This window comes from Brassica oleracea, chromosome C5 (genome assembly GCF_000695525.1).
Source record: "Brassica oleracea var. oleracea cultivar TO1000 chromosome C5, BOL, whole genome shotgun sequence".
NCBI lineage: Eukaryota > Viridiplantae > Streptophyta > Magnoliopsida > Brassicales > Brassicaceae > Brassica > Brassica oleracea.
The window spans coordinates 39,388,811-39,411,092 of record NC_027752.1 but is presented as its reverse complement, the minus strand read 5'-3'; the positions used below and the strand labels follow the sequence as shown (position 1 = coordinate 39,411,092).

Here is a 22,282-nt window from a genome sequence, read left to right as displayed (position 1 = left end):
TCTTGTCTTCATGCTTCTTTGTAGGATTGAACCGGTCTGGTTTGATATTACCGGCTTGTTTGTCTTTCTTGAGAAACCGACATTCTGACTTCATGTGACCCGGTTTGCCACAGTAATAGCAAGTAACTCTCGGACGTGACTTAGATCTTCCTCGAGATTGGTCTCGTCCTCTGCTTCTGTTTTGGCCACAAGTCTCTTCTCTACCTCGTCTATCAACAATGTTAGCTTCTGAATAAGAACTCGAACCTCGCTCCTTCCTGCGAACTTATTCGTTTAGAAGGCTATCAGTGACGGTGTCCATGGTAACCACTTGTTAGGAAAATTACCCAATATCGATGAGATGAAGATGGGATTAGACAACTAAAAGATTTAAGAAGAAGACTCTTTATAATTTTGGAAAGGGTTTACAAAGATTTTGTTTTGAGAACTCTCTCTTACAAATGTTTTCTCTCTTTGTTTTCTTGATGTGGGATGATTACAAATGGTGCCAAGCACCCCTATTTATACAAGTGGAGGAGCACACTCCAACAAGTTCTAGATTTCTCTAAATTATTATTTATTTCAAAATATCTAACTCCATAACTTTCTCTCTTCTTCTACACAATTCTTCTTCTACACACTTCTTCATCATTCTCCATTTTTCTCTACATATCTCTTCTTCTTGGGCTCTTGGGTTATAACTTGATTAGTTATTATTCTTGGGCTAATGAGGAAAACCCAACATTGCTGTAGAGAATCTAGTGTTTCACTGCATGAATTGGAACGAGTAGATGATATGAGATGAGAAGTTAAAGATATTGCGATTTACACAGGATATAACTGATTACTTTCTTCTTCCTATGATCACGGGATGTGAAGATATGCTCCCAAATACGTGTTAAATTGTACAGATCTATATACTTAGAGCATCATTAACCCTAGAACTCCATTAAGATTTCTTAATGACTATTTAAGTATTAAATGAGACACCAACACTAATCTCTTAATTAAGGGTTCTTAAAAAAAATTATTAAACATTGTTTTATTAAAAATAAAATTTATTTATTAAATAAAATTTATTTATTAAATAAAATTTATTTATTAAATAAAACATAGTAAAAGATAACATTTTAAACATAGATTTTAAAATAAAAACATAAAACAAAGATTAATAAAATAAACGAGAATAATTTGAAAGAAGCAGCTGAGCTTAGTTGTTATCTTCGTCACCTCCAAATTTACGGTATATATGTTCAACAAAATCATTTTTCAGTTGTTGATGTATTTGTCTATCACGAATTCTAGTTCGAACACCCATCATATTGACGATATTTGTAGGGATCTGTAGAATACGTGAGATCGACATGTGAACTTTCGTTATCTTCTCTTTATTGGAACTCTGAAACATCAAATGGAGTATGATACACGCTATCATAATCTTCCCAATTTTGACTTTATCCCCAAAAGTACCGGATTTTTAACAATGGCAAAGCGAGCTTGCAAGACTCCAAAAGCACGCTCGACATCTTTTCGGACAGCTTCTTGATGTTGAGCAAATAAAACCGCTTTCGGCCCATGTGGTATTGAAATATATTGGATAAAATTTGACCAACACCATCGATTTCTAACACATTCAACACACTACACGTTCGTTCTCTATCTAACCATTACACAACCATAGTCTATTTATTACCTAACACAACCATTATCTAACACTAACCAAAAAATTTATTACCAACGATTCAATTGATTGCAAGCAAGAATCAAAATCAACATCAATCGCAACAAAATCAAAAAGCACCAACGAATATAAACAATGCTTTATTCAATAGAACAGATTAAAGAAAAATGTTTTACATGTATGAACAATCGAACGCGTTTTGTCTGACGAACATGGATCATGCCTCTTCGTCCATCCATCTAAAGCCAACAAAGACAAAAACAAAAGCAAAAAAATCAGAGGATTTATATATTAAGATTCACGCATAAGAAGAAGGATAACAATCTAAAGACATGCATAATAGAAAGATTCAAACATAATCACATGTGAACATAACTTTGCCTTTCGATTCGACTGAGCATCAACAGTCACCGTTTTCTTCGTCTATGAGAGCCACCAGGAGAGATCGGTCGCTGTTTTCCTTCGTCGAGGCGAGCCACCAAGAGAGAGGTCGCCGTTTCCTTCATCGACGAGATCCACCGAAGAGAGAGGTCGTAGTTTTCCTTCGTCGAAGAGATCCACCGAAGAGAGAGGTCACTGTTTCCTTCGTCGACGAGATCAACCGAGACGTCGCCATGTCCTCGGAGATAGCCACCGAAAGGGAGAGAAATCGCCATTTCGTGGTCGAGAGGAGAGCAACAGAGGGAGAGAAACAAATGAATGAAAGAGACGACGAAACTCGCCACCTCCGCTCTACCCAATCACATATTGCCACGTGGCCTTTAAGAGCCGTGCCTTCCTTCTCTTAATTAAGAGCCGTGCCTTGCGTTTATTTCATTTTTTTCTTTTCTTTTAATACCTAATTAAACTAACAAACCTACTTAAGAAACTGGGTTAATGATGCTCTTATCCTCTAAAATTGTTGATATGTGGCCCGTTTTATTATCACGTAAACGGACCACGGTCAACAGTTTTAATAGGTTCGTTTAGGCCCTCAGGCTTCAACCCCATTTTAACATTTCTTGCTTCAATTAGTTAGTTGAACGAGCTGGCGAATGAAAAGCTAATCAAGTCAGTACTTCAGTAAGCTCGTGGTTGAATGTCAAGGCCTCAAGGGGTTTTACTATTTGATTTGTAATGTATAAAAGAACACACCCAGCTATCAAACATTGTTTTTTAATATAATTTAGCTTGCGTTGTAGAACAGCTACATGAATACATTAGCTTGCGTAGTTGGAGTCCAAGTTAGTCAGTATCATTTGTCTAGTTGAAATATTCAAAAAAGAAAGATTCCAAAAGGATATGTATGGTTTGAAAGTGGTGCTCAGGCTATATACCTTTTCCCCAAATTCAACTTTCCCCAATAGTACTCAAATACAATCATTAGAGGTCGATTTATCCAATGATACATGAATAATAAGATAGTTTAAGAGTTTTCTTTTTATGGTAAAACAAGATTAGAAATTCCAACTGGATTTGAAACGCACTTTAGACCATCTCATATTTATTCGTGATCCAAAAGAAGAACCTCCGCTATTTTTATTAGGTTATGAGATCATTCATAAATGGGCCTCATCGTTTCTGATCGTCGTTAGATTATCAATAAAGTAAAAAGAATATATTCAGGCTCAACTCCTTTTCAAAAGCCCAATAGAATCTTGGTCTTTTGAATTTATTTTTTTCAAAGAAATCAGAAATTAGTTTTATCAAAATTTAGTTTTACCTTTTTTCTGATCAGTGAAATCTATTCCAAATATATTATAATTATTATTTAAGATATGTTATGATCTAATTATTATTTAAGATATGTTATGATCTAAATACACATAAATTCAATTTAAATTTAGAAAATGACATGTCATACAAACATTAATATTTTTAATTAATAGTATATTTTATCATTTATCACAACTTTCTATTAGTGGTTTTATCAATTAAGATTATTTACTGGTTTTATTATTTTCAAAAATGAAATTAATTATACTAGTATTTATCTTACTTCTTTTCTAAAACTAAAATGTAAATACTTTATAAGTTTTAAAATAATGATCCAATAAATCAGTTTCTTTTCATGTATCTAGAAGACTAGAGCTCTAGATTATGATTTCTTCCCAAAATATTTACTACTATTAAATCTTCTCATTTGATTTGCTATGATTAATCTGTTATTGGACCAAAAAGTTGGAAATCAGTAGAAGAGTTCCTGTCCGTTGGATTTTTTGCCTTGGTCCAAGTCATCAACCGTGTTGTGTTGTGTAATCTCGGTTCATTTCCACTACTACACAAGAGACTATCCCATAACCGTCGTCATTATCACTGTTAATATCGCCATGTCATTATAAAATAATATTATAACCGTCCGGTAAAAACTGGGCCCCATCTTCGTAGACTTTACATATTGACTTGTTGAAAAATAAAAAAAAAACGTACAATAAATAAGCAATTAAAAAAGGCTTTTTTTTTTAATTAAGATTGGTAAGTGTTGAGAGAGCAAATCCGACTTGTGTGGGTATATAATACGGCGCCAAGGTAAAACTCTTTTCCTTTCTCTGATCGCTTTCTTCTTCACTAAGTTCGAGGATAATTCTCTCTCGTTTTCCGTTGTTTTTCTCGAGGCAAGTTCAATTGTGTTCAATGGAGCCCGAGATCGCTCATCCTGTTGCTTCATGCTCGATAACTCTAACGCCGAACAAGGTGAATGCTTTTATCAAATTGAATTTTCACCGATTTATCTGGGTTGTCTAGACAGTAAAATCTGTTTTAACCGTGTTACCCCAAATTCACTCGCATGCCCAAAGAAGTTGAATTGATTTGGGTTATTGTGTATTCTCTCTCTCTCTCTCTCTGGGTGACGTGCGATCATCATCGCCTTAGGGTTTTCTAAAGTGATCACCTCTGTTTGCTGTTGGATTGGTTCTGATCGTTGATTTTGAGGGTTGAAGGATCGTGTTTTGTCGTTTTCTTGTTCTGATCACTAGTAACCGTAATTCACTTCTGTGAAGTTTACTGAGTTGTTGTTATGCATTGTGACACTTGTGTTTTGGTTCTAACTTCTAAGATTCCTTCTCTGATTGCGCTGCTTTTTTTTTTTTTTGTATGCATAGTTAATGGTCCATACTCATATGTATTGTAAAGCTTGAGCTTTTCTTTTTTTCTTTTTTTCTTTTTTTGCTTGGTAATTTCTGTGTGGTTATATAATGTTCATACTCATATGGATGTTATGTTATCTTACTAGAGATTCTTCGTGGATATTTTATTATCTTGTAGGCACCAACTTCATATGTTAATGGTGTGGAGGAGCAATATGAAATGCAAAACGGTGGTGGTGTTGATAATAAGAATAAAGGGAAGGCTATACGATTGGAATCACAATCTGACGATGAGCAGCCTGAGGTAAGTGTTTTTGATTCTTTCCCATATTATTAAGTATTGTGCTAACTTCTAAACGCTGACATTGTTTTAATCTATTACCATAGGGATCTGCTAGCGATTGTTATGATCCTGGATCCTCTCCACTGTCAGATAGTTTGCTAGACCCTGACTCTTTGGTATACGAAGACGACGATGACTATTCTGATCATTATGGCTATGGGATAGAGGATGAGATCGAGGATGATCATGCAGATGACTACGTCTCCGAGTATCAAGCCCTTTTTGATGCCAAGGAGAAGGAAATCCCAGCTGGTGTGGAGGTGGCCATGGATTGGCTTCCAAGTTCGGAAACTGCTAAACCAAGTGGAAGCAGCAGCAGCTCCAAGAAAGCAACAACAGGAAGTGGAATCTATTTAACTCCAAACAATGCTTACGCATTGCCACAAAAAATCCATGGTTTCCATTACTCTGGACCAGCTTTGAAGTATTCTTCCACTCATCTTGGGCCTAAGACTGATCCTGGCACCGTGATGGGAGAGGCCCCGGTTCCGGCTCCAGCTTCTTCTGGTTTATCGCTTCAGATGTCCAAAAAAAATCCAGGATATTTGGGTTTTGCTAGCACTCGGCCTCACGTGGAAGAGGTTATCTCAGCTCCAAATACTTACACAGTTAAGAGAAACGTGGAGGATTATCTTGGCAAGTACTTGTTTTTCAAGAAGTTTGACATCGTTGAAGATCTTGTGGACCACCATTATGCTGCCAAGGGAACAACTTCCAAACAGGTTTCAATAAGCTAACTATTATTCTTGAGAATGTTTTTTTTTCCTTTTCCAAAAACTGAGTATTATTACGTTGTCCTACTTTCTTCAGCATTCCAAGGAATGGGCCAAAAGGATCCAAGAAGAGTGGAAAATTCTTGAGAATGATTTGCCAGGTTAGTGTATTAATAATACACACTAGCTCTTATAGTGCTTTGATGTTAGCAACTTGCTTACATTCTCTCTCTTTTGTTTCTTATTACAACAGAGCAGACGATATTTGTGAGAGCGTATGAGTCGAGGATGGATCTTTTGAGGGCTGTAATTGTTGGAGCCGATGGAACTCCCTATCATGACGGTCTCTTCTTTTTCGATATCTTCTTCCCTGATACATACCCTTCTGGCCCACCGATGGTTCATTACCACTCTGGTGGGCTAAGAATCAACCCGAATCTGTACAATAGTGGGAAAGTGTGTCTGAGTCTTCTCGGGACTTGGAGTGGTGTCCAGACGGAGAAGTGGATCCCCAATGAGTCTACAATGCTGCAGGTTCTTGTCTCAATCCAAGGACTAATCTTGAACCAAAAACCTTTTTTCAACGAACCTGGGTACGAGAGAATGGCTGGTTCTCTATCCGGGGAGTGCCAATCTAACGCTTACAGCGAGAAGATATTCTTACTTTCTCTCAAGACGATGGTTTACAACATGAGGAGACCACCCAAGGTAAACAAACACAAAACTAAAACCTCATACATTTTACACTGTTTGAAGAAAAAACTTGAGATTAATTGATGTGGTGGGGTTTTGAATTAAAAAAAAATGGACAGTATTTTGAAGACTTCGCGTATGGGCATTTCCTCAGCTCTGCTCACGACGTGTTGAAAGCATGTAATGCTTATAGAAACGGAGCTCCAGTGGCGTCTTTGGTGAGGGGAAATGTTAAAGGAGGGGAAGAGAGTAGCGAGAGATGCTCCGAGTCGTTCAAGAAAGATGTGGGTGCCTTCGTGGACACGCTTTTGTTGAAGGAGTTCATTCTTCTAGGCGTCCTTGGTCTCGAACCAGAAAAAGAAGAAGACTAACCCTCAGAGATTAGCACAAGCAGTAGCAGACCACCAAATAGAGTGTAGTTTCTTCAAATTGAACTCCATTGCTTCCTTCTCTTCTTATTTTTTTTTTTTTAAAATATTTTTCTTGACTTTAATCTCTCTGAAAAACAGAACAGGACTTGGTTGATCCTCTTTTTTTCACTTAAATATGACATTAGTCTTTTACTGAGAAGTCCTCTCATTTGTACAGTTTTGCCTTGCTCAAAGTTTTCAGAGCTAGTAGCTTGAGTTTTTTTTTTTTTTTTTGATCAAATAGCTAGTAGCTTGAGTTTAAAAAGTCAACTACAGAAGGTTTTTGTACTAGACACGTGTATGTCCACGTGGCAGTCTACGCAAATAATGTTCTGGATTAGCTTCATCAGACCATACACGTGTACTCTAACGGAAAACCCTAAACCCTTTCCCTCTGGGTATATTACTAGCCGTCACTGTCACACACACACGAACACTAAACGATCAAATATGGCTTCAGCTTCATCATCGGCCGCGAGGTTACTCATCCGCGACGGGAAATCAGTGGCGAGTTTACTCTTCCGTGGACGTGCAGCAGCCAATCTCACGGAGAACACTGGATCGGCCATTCGGTCTCTGCTTCTGTTAAACCAGACGGTGGTGCCTAGTCAATACCCGGTTTTCTCTGAAACATTTCCGGTTATGCAACCCGGTTTGGGTTCCTGCTTCATTCAGGAGGAGGCTGTGTCGGAGAGAAGAGGGAAAATGGAAGCGGGTCAGGGAAAGCGAGTGGTGAACAACGAGGGCAGCTCTTCTTCTTCGGAGGAGGAGACAGATTTTGATATTGATATGGACGATGATGAAGAGTTTGACGATACTGACGAAGAAGAAGATGAGGAGGACGAGCAGATAGTGAAGAAGAAGAAGTAAAAAGACTCTCAATTCTTTGCAAAATGCTTTATCTGTTGCTTTTTCGTGAGATTAATGTATTAGACTTAGACATAATTAAATGTTTCTTGATGAAATAAAGATTTCCGTTTTAAAATAACGATTTCTTCTCTTTAGCAGAGAAAAAAAAACGATTTCTTTCTATTGTGACGCCATGCTCTCTGTTTTTGTTTGTGTTGTGTGTGTACTTGTATGTTGTCAACCGGAAACTACTATAACAAACGGTCTTTGAGATGTTAAATGCTCCTAGTGCCGAGAAGAAAACGATGGTTTGAATGTCAAACCAGCTGCTGCTGCAGATATTGTGGAGCTATCCACATCATTCAAGTCCATAGTTCTTGGTTGGCTATGAACATCTATCACTTCGCTTATTCGTTCCATCGTTTCTTTTAGCATCTTCGGAAAAATTAATTAGGAGATTTTTGGTGTGTAACAAAGTTGTGATAAAGCTAAGTGCGCGAAAGCAAAAAGAAACCTGTTTTATGAAGCTCGTGCCCGTTGAACAAAAAAAAAAATGAGTGAAGCTCATGCCCAAAACCGGGTTGGTACATGCTGTTTTAACCGGAATCGGTTTTGTAAAATAGCCGGCCAAAAAATTGATGGTTAGTCCTAGAAAAACGGTGCCGTTATAGCATAGGACAAAGGATAACGTGGCGGAAAAAGAAAAAAAAAAATCGAAAAAGAATTTATCCAGAACAACACATGGCATATGTGTGTGCTATCGGTTTCTCGGGACATTCATATCAAACAGCCAACCAAAACCAAACATCTCTCTCTTTCTCTCTCTCTCTAGCTGCTTTCAATGGCTTCCTTGCTCGATTCCGTCACCGTTACCCGCGTGTTTTCCCTTCCGATCACTTCCTCGATTTCACCTGCTTCAAAGGTTCCGTCAGTCTCTGCCCGGCGGATTTCTCCCGTTCCGGAATTCAGAGGTTTGAAAGCTTCCCGGAAGAGTTCGGTGACTCAGTCAGCGAGTCTTGGTACGAATCTCGGATCCCGATTCGCTCGTGGTGGAAGAATCGTCTGCGAGGCTCAGGACACCACTGCCGCCCCCGTCGAAGGTATACAACTCAACTTTTTTATTTTTAACCTCCTCTTATTCTGTGTAAAAATAAATTCACCGTTTGTGATATATCTGAAGCTGTCTGGTCATAAACTGATGGTAACTCTATAACTGTTATATTGACATTGTCATTCCATCATACACGAACTAGTCCAACTTCTTCAAACACATGACTGAATAATCCATGGCTGTCCTGAGATTTTGGGACTATATACAATTTAATTTTTTTTTTGGGAAGCTATAGATAATTAATAATAATTTTAATAAAATTTTGTTTTAGACAATTTTGAAACCCTCTTAAAATTTTGTTTGGGAGCTGTAAGACAATGTTTTACTCACCTGGCCTTGGATTATACAAAAACCGAAGGCACTATAGCAACTCTCTCTCTCTCTCTCTCTCTCTCTCTCTCATTCAGTCACCTTTGAGAGATATCTAACTTAACGGGTTTGTTTTTTTGATGATGCAGTACCAAACATCTCTGATTCAGAATGGCAAACACAGGTTCTCGAGTCAGATGTACCAGTATTGGTCGAGTTTTGGGCACCATGGTGTGGACCTTGCCGTATGATTCACCCCATCGTTGACCAACTGGCCAAGGACTTCGCAGGCAAGTTCAAATTCTACAAAATCAACACCGACGAGAGCCCAAACACAGCTAACCGTTACAGCATCCGCAGCGTTCCTACCGTGATCATATTCAAAGACGGTGAGAAGAAAGACAGTATCATTGGAGCTGTTCCTAAAGAGACGTTGGAGAAAACTATAGAAAGATTCGTGGTCGAGTAACTAAACAAAAACACAAATTTCACTCTTTTATCACTCGTGTCTTATGTGTTGTATAATTCTTCATAAGGTCTCTTTTGACTATTTATGTTTCCATGCGTCCACTATGTATTGTTTAGTATTATAAAAAAAAAAAAGAATAACGAACAATAATAACTCCACCGACGCCATTAACGGATGAGAAGCACAACTCCATGTGCAGCCACATGCCATTCACCGTACAACCTGTATACATACACAACTTTTTTGAGTATGTGAGGATTCCGTACTGTTTCATTCTGTGTACTGCATAGGACTTAATGCCACGCGGGTTTATGTCCATATATTATATTATATGTGTTTCGACTTTCGATTTCTAATCCAATTATAAGTCTGTATACTTTGTGCCATGACATGTATTTTTATATGGTAAACGGTGATGATAAAACGCGTTCGTTTTCTGATTATATCAACTGGATGATGCATCTAATCTTTTGGATATTACATGTCAATATGTCTATCTGTATCTAAGTCCAGATTTTCGCGAACTTGCATTAATTGAAATAATAGACTAAAACATTGGAAAATATATTTTGAATTAAACAATTAGATATGAAAAACTCTGATAGCAGTTGACAATTGAAAATTGAATCCTGAAAATATCTAAATATACAGCTAGCTAGATCTCCTATATGATCGTCAACTATGCTAAATTGCTAATCTTAATTTCATTAACACATGTTTTTCTCTTTTCTGAAAGATCCTAACCAACTGTGCCAATCTTTTCTACATATTATAGTGTTACGCATATTGGTATCTTGTAGTGAAAACTAAAAATTTGTTAATGAACATATCAACGTACGTTATCAACTTATTTCACCAAGATAAGCAAAAACTAACCACAGTGTACTGAATTATCTTTCTTTATAAGAAGAATCAGTATTTGTCATGCGTTTAGAACTAGATTCAATTATTAGAGGATTTTCAAGAGTAATATAATTAAAAATAAGTATCCAACTAAGAAAGATAACGAACACATGCATGAGATTGAGGTGCATGTAAGTGAAATAAGTCGTAATAATCACCGACAAAACGCGTTAGTTTTCAATCGACCCCTTATAAATCGAGTCCAAAAGGCTTCCTTCTCCATCAAGCAATCACTTCAGAACTAACACTTTCTTTCGATCTCTCTTTGTCTCAATCTACTAAAATATACATGGAAATGAAGGGAAAATATTTGGTTACGGTTATTTTATTGGTTGGTACGTTAAGTGTGGGGATGTGTTCCAATGGTTGGATTAGGGCGCATGCAACGTATTATGGTGTTAATGATAGCCCTGCTTCACTTGGTAAAGAGTCCATTATATACCGTAGTTTTAATACTTTTGTTTGTTACTTTTTGTTTTTGTATATCAAAGCCTTTTCCTCTAAACAACTTCATTTCGATGTATAGGAGGAGCTTGTGGGTATGACAATCCATACCACGCTGGATTCGGAGCCCATACAGCGGCGCTAAGCGGTGCGCTATTCAGAAACGGCGAGTCGTGCGGTGGTTGCTACCAAGTGAGGTGCGACTATTGGGCGGATCCTAAGTGGTGTCTCCGAGGAGCCGCTGTGACGGTGACGGCTACAAACTTCTGTCCGTCGAACAACAATGGAGGTTGGTGCAATCTCCCTCGCCACCACTTTGACATGTCCATGCCCGCTTTCTTCCGCATAGCTCGCCGCGGCAACGAAGGCATCGTCCCCGTCTTCTACCGCCGGTAATATATTTTGTTATATTTCGCTTTCAGTTTTTTTTTTAAATAATAAAATTATTAATGTTTTATAAATTATAATGTTGTGTTTGTATCTAAATATCAACATAATATTCACAACATATAAAACGTAAACAATTTAGCATCATGTAATATATTATATGTCGACGTCTAATAATATATCAACATATATCTTAATGATTTTGTTCTTTTATTGCAATTATTAGAGTTGGGTGCAAGAGAAGAGGAGGTGTGAGGTTCACGATGAGAGGTCAAGGGAACTTCAACATGGTAATACTCTCAAACGTTGGCGGCAGTGGCGCGGTGAAAGCGGTTGCGGTGAGAGGATCAAGGGGAAAGACTTGGCGTCAGATGACTCGTAACTGGGGTGCCAACTGGCAGAGCTCCGGTGATCTCCGTGGACAGAGACTCTCCTTCAGAGTTACTCTTCTTGACCGCAAGACGATGACGTTTCTAAACGTTGTTCCTTCTTCTTGGTGGTTCGGCCAAACCTTCTCTGGTCGAGGCCAGTTCCTCTGAATGCAACTCCTCGTGAAGACAGTGTCATATTGGTTGCTCTTTCATCTTTGTTACGAATGTGGAGCTAATTTTCAACTATTTGCTTATTTATGAGCTTAGCCCTTTGTTTTTTTCTGGGCAATGTTCCTTTGATCTTGATTTTTATTACTACTAAATAATTACACGTTTTTTTTTATTGGTTTGTCATTTATGTAATACTATACTATGTATGAGCATTACTCAAAAGGTTACAAGAGTTTTGCTGAATCTATATTAATGAAAATAACATTTTAACCGGTTTCCAATTTTACTACAAAAATTCATTCATAAATTTAAATACAATTAGATACCTTCACCAAAACAAATGAGAAGAGCAAGTATAATGTAAGATGATAAAGAAATAACTCAAGACAACCCTTTGACAAAAAAAAAGAAATAACTCTTTTCGTATAAAAAGTAAACAAATAAAAATATCATACAGAGAGAAATAAATATGCGATACGTATTTGGAAAAAACAATGAGCCGGCCCATGCTTTTTCTGCTACTTTTTCTCTATTTCGAGGAGTTGATTTTTCAAATACAAGATCAATAATAGTTCTGGTTACAAAGTCAGTAAAACCAACTTTTGTTTTTTTTATATTGTCTTTGTAACTTGTAACAAAGTCACCGTTTCGCCACCTTCAGTTATTTTTCTTTATCTTCAGATTAATTAAGCTTTTTAAGAATAATCTACCAATAAAGTTGAACCAATAATTCTTTAATCAAAAGACTGACGTTACAATTACAGTCTGCAGATCTCACAGTGTGGAATAAGAACAAAAAAGTTTGTTTTAAATCTATACAAAAAAGCAGAAGAACAAAGATTTTTAAAATGGTCAAAAACATGCAAAGCCCATCAGAAACCAGACATGGATTCTTTTCATGTTCCACGGATGATATAAGATTAAACAGAGCCATTAAAAAAGAAAACATTTTTTAATAGAAAGACATTAATACCCTTCAAGTGCTTTCACACTCTTCTTGAACAAAGAACACAGAGAAAGAGAGAGAGAGAAGACACTCTTTTAGTCTTTACTCTTTAGTAAAGGTCTCTCTCTCTCTCTGTATTGTTCTCTCCGAAATTCTTCTTTTTCTATAATTGATCTCAAGGGTTTTCAAACAGTGAAGAGAAAAAAAGGATGAGAGGACCTCTGGGAGCTGTGATTGGAAGATACACTTCAAGTGATGGGAGTGAAAAGGATGGGATCATCAAACACAACAGAAAGTGCAGAGACATCACGTTTCTCATCATCTTCATTGCCTTTTGGGTCTCAATGATTGTTAATTCCAGCTTCGGCTTCAACCAAGGCAACCCATTAAGGTAAAAAATCCATCTTTGGTATAAAGACTTCACCTTTTCATCACATCAAAGTTTGAATCTTTGTAGTAAAGTATGATGTCTTGATTTTGTGGGGTTGTTGTCTTTATGTTGCCAGACTCACATATGGATTGGACTATGAAGGGAATGTGTGTGGGAGCAAGCACCGTCACCGTGACCTAACTAAACTTGAGCTTAGGTATTGGCTAAACCCAAACCAAGTTTATGAGAGTGGTTTGAAAGATGGGGAGCATAAGCTGGCTAACGCTAGGACTATCTGTCTCTTGGATTGTCCTGCGCCTTCGGATGATACTCTCAACTGGGTCTGTGACTATCCTGACGGCGAGATTCGTCTCAAGATGGGTGATTGGGTGGACAGAAACTATGATTACTTTGAGTTTCTTACTCCTGAGATGAGGAACTCGTCTCTTCAGCTTCAGGGTCCTTGTTACCCTATTATATTCCCTAGCGTGAATGGTAAGAGCAACAAAGCTTAGTCTTTTGTTTTGTTTCTCTATTACCTTCTTGTAACGAACTTTTAATTATGTAGTTTATTGGAGCTGTCAGTATATAGCCCGTGCTTCAAATTCATCACTGCGTCACTGGCAGCAGATGGGTGGTGTGAGTATTGAAGAGGATATGATCATAGACAAATCCATCAGAAGGTCATTGAATTCTCGTGCCTCGGTTCTAAAGGTTAGAGACTTATCCTCTTCGCTCCTGATGGTTTTGAAAAATGTTCTAAAGTGTTTTTTTGGTTGTTTAACTCGCAGCGTTATGTGGCTGATATAGGCAAGTCATGGCCAGTGTTGATTGTGTGTGGAGGCCTTGTCCCGCTGTTTCTATCCATCGTCTGGCTTCTCCTTATTCGTCATTTTGTTGCCGCCATGCCATGGATTACTGTTGTCCTCTTCAACATGCTTTTAATATCGGTGACTATCTTCTATTACTTGAAAGGTTGGTTTAAGAAAAAATCAAATATCTACTGTGTTTCAAGTCATTTGGACTCAACATTTTGTGTCTTTTTTTTGGGGTAGCTGGATGGATTGGGAATGATGCTGTAACACCTATTATCGGTGAGCATGACCCGTACTTTCATGTATATGGTCGAGTAAGTTTCAACATTTCTATTCAAGTTCATTAAATTATGAGACCTCTTTAGTCACAAGTCTCCATGCTTATTTGTATTTGCTCGTGTTCCCAGGAGCTGACTCATGTCAGAGGAGTCGCCATTCTGATGACTTTTATCTCAGTTGTTGCTATCCTCACTTCAATCGCCATCATCCGCCGTATCCTCATGGCAACATCAGTCCTCAAGGTGAGTACGACACAAGGATTTGCGCATATAGATTAAGAAAACATGTAATTTTTTTTACATTTTCACTAAATTTTAACCGGACCACAATTCAACAAATAACAAAATAGAATGTATAATATCATTGGTAATATAACATAAATTGTTAGTAAATTTTACTTAGAAACGTCATCTAATTTGGAACAAAAAAATTCTACTAATATGTTAAGTATTAAAAAATGGAGGGAGTAGTTTCTTAGTAGTTGGTTACTAGTTTGCCTCTTTGCTAGAAATGTCATTTTGTTGTGCTTGTTACTTGTGAAATCCAGGTAGCTGCTAAGGTAATAGGAGAAGTGCAAGCGCTGATTATATTCCCAGCTATACCATATGCAATGCTGGCCATATTCTACATGTTCTGGCTCTCAGCGGCTCTCCACCTCTTCAGCTCTGGTCAAGTTGTTCAGAACAACTGCAGCAACACTAACTGCTGCGCCTACGATCTCGTTTTAAAGAAAGTGAACTGCGACCGTTGCTGTGGCTACAGCATACGTTACACTCCTCACATCACCGTTGCAATATTCTTCCACCTGTTTGGTTGCTACTGGGCCACGCAGTTCTTCGTTGCGTCTTCTGCGACAGTGATTGCTGGCTCTGTTGCTTCTTATTATTGGGCTCAAGGGGAAGAAGCAGCGTCTCCGGAGATACCTTTTCTTCCTGTTTTCGCCTCGATGAAGCGGCTTGCGCGTTACAACTTGGGATCCGTGGCTCTTGGTTCGCTCGTTGTTTCTTTTGTGGAGTCTGTTCGGTTCATTCTCGAAGCTATTCGTCGTAGAACGAAAGTGAGAGGGACCACACCTGATCACTGGCTTGGGAGAATGTGTTATTACACATCACGTGGGTGTCTCAAAAGCGTTGAGTGGACTCTCAAATCGGTTAACCGCAATGCCTACATAATGGTAATATAATCTCTGATTCCTTTTAGCAAAACAAAGTCCATTTCTTGATAGATTGGTGTCTTGTTTCAGATTGCTATAACAGGGAAAAGCTTCTGCAAATCGTCTGCAATGGCGACAGAGCTGATCATGAACAACATTATGAGGATAGGGAAGGTTAACGTAATAGGAGATGTTATATTGTTTCTAGGGAAGCTTTGTGTTAGTCTCTTCAGTGCTCTCTTTGGCTTTCTGATGTTGGATTCTCACAAGTATAGGGATTCTCACAACAAAGTCTCCTCCCCTCTATTACCTGTCTTGGTAAAAAAAACTTTTCTTTCCTCTCTAAGACTCATTGTAGATACAAAAAGACATTGTAGATTATAACTTTCCCTTCTCTATGCACAGGCATGCTGGGCTCTGGGGTATGTTGTGGCTACACTGTTCTTTGCGGTGGTTGAGATGTCCATAGACACAATCATACTCTCTTTCTGTCAAGACTCAGAGGAGAATCAAGGGAATGCTCAGCATGCTCCGTCGCTTCTACTTGAAACTTTAGATAACAATGAGGAAGATGTTCAGAGACTCACCCACTGATAGAGATCCGATCCATACTGTATAAGTTTTGTTTCTTACTTAAAGAATGGTATCTGTTATCTCTCAGAAACATTATAATCATATTGTAATGTCAGATGGCTTGAGGATTCTGAAACCATAATATTATATTTCTTCCCAAAATGGTTCTTTGTTTGGTTACATAATGAATGGAGTGTTTGAAACAGTACACTCAAAAAAGTTTAATGGGATGAAGCAAAAGGATTAGAACCAGTGGTGTTCTTATTTCTTGGCAAAACTCAACTTCTCAGGGATAACCTCATCAACGCGAATCATCATCACGAGGCCATTATCTTCTTCAGACCAAGCAATGGAATCTCCCGCCAGCAACTTGGCAATTGCCGTAAGCTAAGAAAACAAAGCAAAAACGAATCAGTTCAAGTTCTATTCAGAGATGAAGAAGATAGATGAGCAGAGATAGTTACCCTTCGTTTGCATTTGGAGTCTTCCTTGTTGTCACCCAATTTGACTCTGAGGTACTTAATAGCTGAATCATAAACAGATTAGGTTCGTTTCTGCTAGAGCAAAAAAATAGGTTCTAGGGAGATGGATTTTAAGCCTTACATGGAATGCCAGAGAAGTTCCTAAGTTGGAGCTTGAGAAGACGAAGAGCTTCCCTTGGTTCATGTTCATTCACATTTACTGTCACCACCTCGTCTTCCTTGTAAGCCGAACCATCGTCTTCCCTATAGCATGGTTTTGAATTTTCTCAACACTTAGTGCCAATGGAGTAAAGAGCAGAAAAAATAGAATACAAGCCTGAAAATAAAATAGATGCGAAATTAACTGACTTGAGTTCAAGCATCTTTGCTACGGATTTGTCATCTGCCTCCCTAGCTTTTTGTCCGAAAAAGTGTCCCTATTGTATTGTGGAAGATATCAAATAGTTATTAGATATAACACAAGAAGACATTGATCACATTCAATCCAAATTGTACCTTCTCCACGAGTCTGCGTGCTCGCTCGGTTTCTCCTTTGGAGAATGCTTCTACAGCCTGCCAAAGAGAAAGAGGTTTTAGTTATGCCACCATCACATCATGGCAATCACATTCTTGTTATCTAAAAGGCTTACAGCTCCGTAGTATTCTTTCATCTCCTGCAAATTCTCGTGCACTGCTTTACGATGTGCCTTGTATTCATTTTCATCATCTTCATCTATCAAAGAGAGAAACGTAGATAGTTTAGCAGACTCTTGAGAAAGGAGATGATACACGTACATGTAAGACTCTGTCACGGTTACCTTCTTTAGATGTATTTGTTGATTGTATCATAGTAACAACTCTCTCTTGAAAAGTGTCTTCCAGAGGTTCAAAAACAAGAGGGCCGGCAACTCTTGCTCTCCTTTCTCCAAATCGTCTAGTTACTTTTGGCACTTCCTCATATCTTTCAACACCAGAGAACAAAGCTTCTAAGACTTCCTTTTCAAGACCACTATTGTTCTTGCCTCCTTCCTGTGAACCTGTTAGGGTTCTTGCTTCACCACTGCTGCATCATCACAGAGATAAATTTGAGGAGGAAAAAATATCAAAAAGGATCAGCAATGGAGGGACTAGAAAAATCTTACCTCTGAGGATCAACTTTTGAAGTCTTTTAAGTGAAGGGAAACAAACCAAGTAACCAATCAGAGTCAGATTTAGAAGAGGACGGTATTCTATAACAATGACCAAACTGAAAGTCGTAAGAAAATCTCACAATTTCATTAGAGATTCCAACATCAGCATGCTTCTTGGTATCAGACAAGTCGAGCAGTTTCTCCGTACTCTGCAATATCATTAAGAATATAGAGTGGATGCCAAATCAACAAGTTACAGCACAAAGATAAGGCAGGACCTGTTCAATACTTACAGGAGCCATATGCCAAGAGCTATAAAGATACCACTATCAATCAAGTGAATAAAAATTAGAGACAATAGGAATGTGAATGCGCTTTTTGACTCTGGCGAGAAAGAGAAAAAGGATTTAGGCTATGCTTTCTTTAAACCCTCCAGTTTAGAGATTAAAGATTAATTTATGGAAGTTGATCTCTCATTAATCATAAACCTAATGTAAAAACAAATCTTAAACTAATTAATAAATCCAACATAAAAAGGAAAAAATCTAAAAAGTCTAATATAAAGGAAAACACCAAAATCTCTTAGTTAGAAGAGTTTAATAACAAATCTTATCAGATTGAAAAGTCAATTTCATCTCAAATTTAGTCATCAAATAGTATTAAAGCACAAGAAATGGATTCTCAAAGTAGCTCAAATAAAATGTGATGCAACTATAAAGTTCACAGGTCATAATTTAGAGAGTTTCAAGGTATGGGAGAGTATAATATAATTCAGCCAAGAAAAGGTAAAACATATTATAAAAAAATTTAAAGACAAACACGAAGGTATCTTATGCAAAAAGCAAATTAAAGAAACAAATAATGTCACTAATTTCTTCAGAGCTAAGGGAAAGGGAACTGGCTTACCTTCATCACATCATATCCGCATACGCCTGATAGTTTGGTGAAAAAAGCAGATAAAATTTTAGCAGCTAGGATCATGAATGATGTCAAAGCAATTATAAACTAGAGAATGCTTACCGAGAATCTGTTGAATGACCTCTGGGCTAGCTTGAAAGCCTTCTCCAAGCATCTTAGCAATAAACTCCTCAACATCAGTTGGTGCTCTGCTTACGTTTCCCTCATTGCTTCTTGGCAATTCGTCTTCCCTCCATATCTCAGTTTCAGGAATATCCCTTGCGTCTATCTTCATCGGTTTAACTGCTTCTTGGCGAGCATTTGATTCAGGCATGCTTCTTCTAGCATACTCCTTTCCAATAACACTTGAAACAGTACCAACTGATACAGAACTTTTCTTCGGCCTCCATACTTTGGCGGCGTTGCTATCATTCTCTTGTGTTTGAACTTTCTTGGGAACATAGACATGGGTTGGCTTTGAGGTTGCTCCATTCGTTTTCACTTGGTCACTTTGAGGCGCTTCTTTCGTCGTCATGGCGAAGAGGATCTCACCAGCTTCATGGACGTTTTGGCTAGCTTGGCAGTAGGCAGCAGCAATGTCGTCGAGAGAGAAACGAGAACCGAAAGCATCGAGAAGCACTTGCAGGCTTCTCGAATCTGGATCACTGTGGGAAGAGCTTCCAAGCATTGACATATCTCCTCCTCCTAGTTCAAATACCAAAAAACGAATGGGTCGATGAGCAAACCAGTCTAGTAGTGATGCTAATTGGAGAATGCTGAGTAAAAATGTTCTCTACATAACATCAATAACTATAATGCGCTAAAAGCCGTCCTCTTCCTAATAACCGGCTTTGACTGGGTAACTAAAAGCAGAACATGGTTTTGTAATTATGTCCGAAAAAGAAGAAAATTTTGAATATACATTTGGCTCGAAAAATACCCAAAAAAATGCATTGAACAAACACCTGGCAGGCATAAATGTTCTCCGACCAAAGTAGGAAAAAAATGAAACTTACTTAATGTGAAACCTTTAAAAACAGCATAAAAGCACAAAAAAAAAAAGAAGAAGAAGAAAGGAATAAAGGAATCTTTTTTTTTATAGAGAAGCAATCCGAACTCGTTCCGAGACTACATAGACAATCCATTTGACAACAATCAGCAATGAGAAGAGAAAAGAGTAGAATGTAATAGTTATCGCTTACCACCGGAAACACAGGGAATCGATGTAGGTCGGAGGAAGGTTTTGAAACACCTGAGACGTAAGGGAGGACTATTCAATCGACAAACTGATAATTGGTTAAGACCTAGACTTGTGAAGTGGACCGGAGAAGAAGACTAGAGAGATAAATTTTGCCAGCGATGTTTAAGTAGACAAATGTAAATCTGTGCATGAGGAGGACTAGGAGGAGTGTTGTCATTTGTCAAAGCTTTTTCCCCGAAACTTCACTTACATTTAACTCTCCATTAGATGTTTTTATGTTTCCCAATACTAATGTAAAAATCAAATCACCAATGCAATTTACATATTCAACTATTACACATTTTAATGACCTCCTCCTTGGTTGATACTAGGCCTGAGACGGATCGGATATCCGGGCAATTTTAAAAGATCCGGATATTTATCCGGTGGATCCGTAATTTTACTATCTTTATCCGGTTTCGAGGTTCGCGGATATCCGGATGTCGGATATCCTTCTAAAAATTATAATATCCTGCGGATATCCAGATCCAGATTTGGATCCTTAAAATAAATAAAAAATAATATTAATATATATAAAATATTAACAATAATTTAAAAATAAAAAAGATATATAATGTTTTTAATTATTTATACGTATAATATTACAAAATTTACATAAAATTTATATATAGTATTATAAAAATAAAAATTTATTAAATAAAATTAGTTTTTATATATATAGATATTACTATTTTTGAAATAATTATTAATAAAATTTACGGACCCGGATATCCGGACTAAAAAATCAAGATATCTGGATCCGGATTCGGCTTTGACGGATCTAACATTTTACTATCCGGATCCAGATTCGTCTTTTCCGGATATCCAGATTTTCGGATCGGATCTGGATCGGATCTCGGATCTCGGATCGAATCCGGATCTCGGATAAAAGTCTTAGGTCTAGTTAACGATCAGATGTATAAAACCGATACATACTAATGATATTTCATAGACTCGAATTGCAGAAATGAATAATGATAATTTGTTTCATAATTTTGTCAAAAACGATAAAAAAGTAAAACATTCGGTCAAAAATATCATCATATAGTACAGTCAACCCAAAAGAAAAAGTATCATTACATGTGAGATGATGTTTGTTAGGTTGTCCTTTATGTTTTTATTTATTATGGAGTAATCCTCCGTAGTTTTATTATTTATCAAAATAAGCACATTTATGTTTTGTATTGACAAAGTAGCCCCTCTTGTTTTCATTTTTACTTCCTCCTCCCTCACCATCAATTAATCGTCTTCTCGGTTCTTACTTCCTCCGGTCGCCGACGAATTCTGGTAATCTCACACTTCTATTGTTGTTCTCATTTACTTTTTCCCCTAATAGTTTATAGATCTACGTTTCGATGTAACCTGAAAACTGTTCTTTTGATCTTTTGATCTCATAAAGTTTGAGTCTTTTTACTGGAAAACTATAGCTTTGAAGTGGGTTTATTTACTTTTTCCCCTAATAGTTTATAGATCTACGTTTCGAGTAATTATCTCTAAAATGTAACCTGAAAACTGTTCTTTTGATCTTTTGATCTCATAAAGTTTGAGTCTTTTTACTGGAAAACTATAGCTTTGAAGTGGGTTTATTGCAGAGCAAGTATGATGGGGTCGAGAGGAATAATCAGCGATAAGTGGTCAATGAGGATTCTCTGGGGCTGTGCACTCGGAAGTGCAGTTGGTAATGTATCTTCTTTAGACCTTTGCATTTGTAAAGCTTTTTTTCTTTCTACACACCCTTATGATTATATTGTAGGTTTATACATGGTTGCTGTAGAAAGACAAACCCAGAACAGAGCACGTGCTTTGGCTGAAGGTTTGAGAGCTGCTGAATCACAAGCTGGTGATGCCTGATAATACTCTCTGAAATCTACCAAGTGCTGTGTTTTTTATTTCATCTTTTAGATACACTATATAATAACATCTTGTTCCTATAATAGTTTTTGATGCACTTTCTTGTTGGCAACTAATCCTAAAACGAGTTCGAAAACTTGTAAGAGTTGAAGTTGCTTGAACATACAATTTGTGTTATGGAATAAAGCTGCTTCTTACCTTTCTACTTGGACTCATGCTATGTTTGTGAATCACTTTTTTTTTTTTTAGTATTTTGCTTTCACGGTATGTGTTTTCTTTAAAGAATATCACTTCCTATAAAACCATGAGGGATTCATTATTTGAAAAATGTACAAGCAGGATCAGTTTATTTCATAGGATTAACAAAAAAAAAATGGCAAAGGGACACCAAGGCAGATGCTTTGGATTCGTTCTCTTACTATGCTTCTTTAGTTCAACTTTGGCACGCAGGGTTCTCAAGGATCTCTCAATGATGGAGGCAAGAAAGCTAGAGATGAACCATGTTGTGAAGCCTGGGATGGTTAGTTTGAGCGTGCAAGATCATGAGATGTTCAATGTAGAATCTGAGCACAAAGTGAAGCCTGACCATAAGCTGCAGTCCATGCCGGGTGAACCGGAAGAGCCTGAGGACAAGATCATGCCTGATCGCAAAATGCAATCCATGCC

The 22,282-nt window shown here is 37.5% G+C and overlaps 8 protein-coding genes across 10 annotated transcripts in view; 7 read left to right on the top strand and 1 right to left on the bottom strand.

Moving 5' to 3' along the window:
* The first annotated feature begins 4,174 nt into the window (after positions 1-4,174).
* Positions 4,175-7,040, top strand: LOC106295540 (probable ubiquitin-conjugating enzyme E2 25). The gene is made up of 6 exons (XM_013731465.1): positions 4,175-4,333; positions 4,907-5,032; positions 5,116-5,793; positions 5,882-5,945; positions 6,038-6,492; positions 6,597-7,040. The coding sequence occupies exons 1-6, from the start codon at positions 4,274-4,276 to the stop codon at positions 6,846-6,848; spliced, it is 1,635 nt and encodes a 544-aa protein (XP_013586919.1). The 5' UTR covers positions 4,175-4,273; the 3' UTR covers positions 6,849-7,040.
* Positions 6,994-7,872, top strand: LOC106295543. The gene is made up of 2 exons (XM_013731467.1): positions 6,994-7,104; positions 7,145-7,872. Exon 2 carries the CDS (start codon positions 7,188-7,190, stop codon positions 7,755-7,757), a length of 570 nt encoding a protein of 189 aa, XP_013586921.1. The 5' UTR covers positions 6,994-7,104; positions 7,145-7,187; the 3' UTR covers positions 7,758-7,872.
* A 566-nt stretch (positions 7,873-8,438) lies between these two features.
* On the top strand, positions 8,439-9,775 carry LOC106295542 (thioredoxin M4, chloroplastic). The gene is made up of 2 exons (XM_013731466.1): positions 8,439-8,836; positions 9,306-9,775. Exons 1-2 carry the CDS (start codon positions 8,578-8,580, stop codon positions 9,623-9,625), a joined length of 579 nt encoding a protein of 192 aa, XP_013586920.1. The 5' UTR covers positions 8,439-8,577; the 3' UTR covers positions 9,626-9,775.
* Positions 9,776-10,768: 993 nt separating this feature from the next.
* Positions 10,769-12,053, top strand: LOC106293948 (expansin-A12). Its single transcript, XM_013729581.1, has 3 exons — positions 10,769-10,950; positions 11,055-11,364; positions 11,586-12,053. The coding sequence occupies exons 1-3, from the start codon at positions 10,818-10,820 to the stop codon at positions 11,896-11,898; spliced, it is 756 nt and encodes a 251-aa protein (XP_013585035.1). The 5' UTR covers positions 10,769-10,817; the 3' UTR covers positions 11,899-12,053.
* Positions 12,054-12,926: 873 nt separating this feature from the next.
* LOC106294772 (choline transporter-like protein 2) lies at positions 12,927-16,199 on the top strand. Its single transcript, XM_013730424.1, has 9 exons — positions 12,927-13,238; positions 13,354-13,712; positions 13,786-13,931; positions 14,009-14,192; positions 14,273-14,346; positions 14,440-14,553; positions 14,859-15,485; positions 15,555-15,782; positions 15,870-16,199. Exons 1-9 carry the CDS (start codon positions 13,057-13,059, stop codon positions 16,056-16,058), a joined length of 2,103 nt encoding a protein of 700 aa, XP_013585878.1. The 5' UTR covers positions 12,927-13,056; the 3' UTR covers positions 16,059-16,199.
* On the bottom strand, positions 16,150-19,976 carry LOC106294773. The gene is made up of 12 exons (XM_013730425.1): positions 19,728-19,976; positions 18,649-19,230; positions 18,535-18,560; positions 17,769-17,837; positions 17,641-17,663; positions 17,317-17,561; positions 17,149-17,231; positions 17,015-17,071; positions 16,868-16,935; positions 16,641-16,762; positions 16,502-16,563; positions 16,150-16,424 (listed from the first exon to the last, which is right to left on the bottom strand). The coding sequence occupies exons 2-12, from the start codon at positions 19,217-19,219 to the stop codon at positions 16,299-16,301; spliced, it is 1,452 nt and encodes a 483-aa protein (XP_013585879.1). The 5' UTR covers positions 19,220-19,230; positions 19,728-19,976; the 3' UTR covers positions 16,150-16,298.
* A 932-nt stretch (positions 19,977-20,908) lies between these two features.
* LOC106294771 lies at positions 20,909-21,820 on the top strand. Of its 3 annotated transcripts, none has more exons than XM_013730423.1 (3): positions 20,909-21,052; positions 21,336-21,443; positions 21,519-21,820. In XM_013730423.1, exons 2-3 carry the CDS (start codon positions 21,365-21,367, stop codon positions 21,614-21,616), a joined length of 177 nt encoding a protein of 58 aa, XP_013585877.1. In that variant the 5' UTR covers positions 20,909-21,052; positions 21,336-21,364; the 3' UTR covers positions 21,617-21,820. The 3 variants fall into 3 exon arrangements, with proteins under 3 accessions (XP_013585877.1, XP_013585876.1, XP_013585875.1); XM_013730422.1 differs by having other exon boundaries at positions 20,911-21,052; positions 21,344-21,443; XM_013730421.1 differs by having other exon boundaries at positions 20,916-21,052; positions 21,358-21,443.
* A 109-nt stretch (positions 21,821-21,929) lies between these two features.
* LOC106294770 (period circadian protein) overlaps positions 21,930-22,282 on the top strand; it is a 1,836-nt gene continuing 1,483 nt past the window's right edge. Inside the window, exon 1 of the mRNA XM_013730420.1 lies at positions 21,930-22,262. Within this exon, the coding sequence (XP_013585874.1) occupies positions 21,990-22,262 (273 nt within the window). The 5' untranslated portion in view covers positions 21,930-21,989. The remainder of the gene's footprint in view (positions 22,263-22,282) is intronic.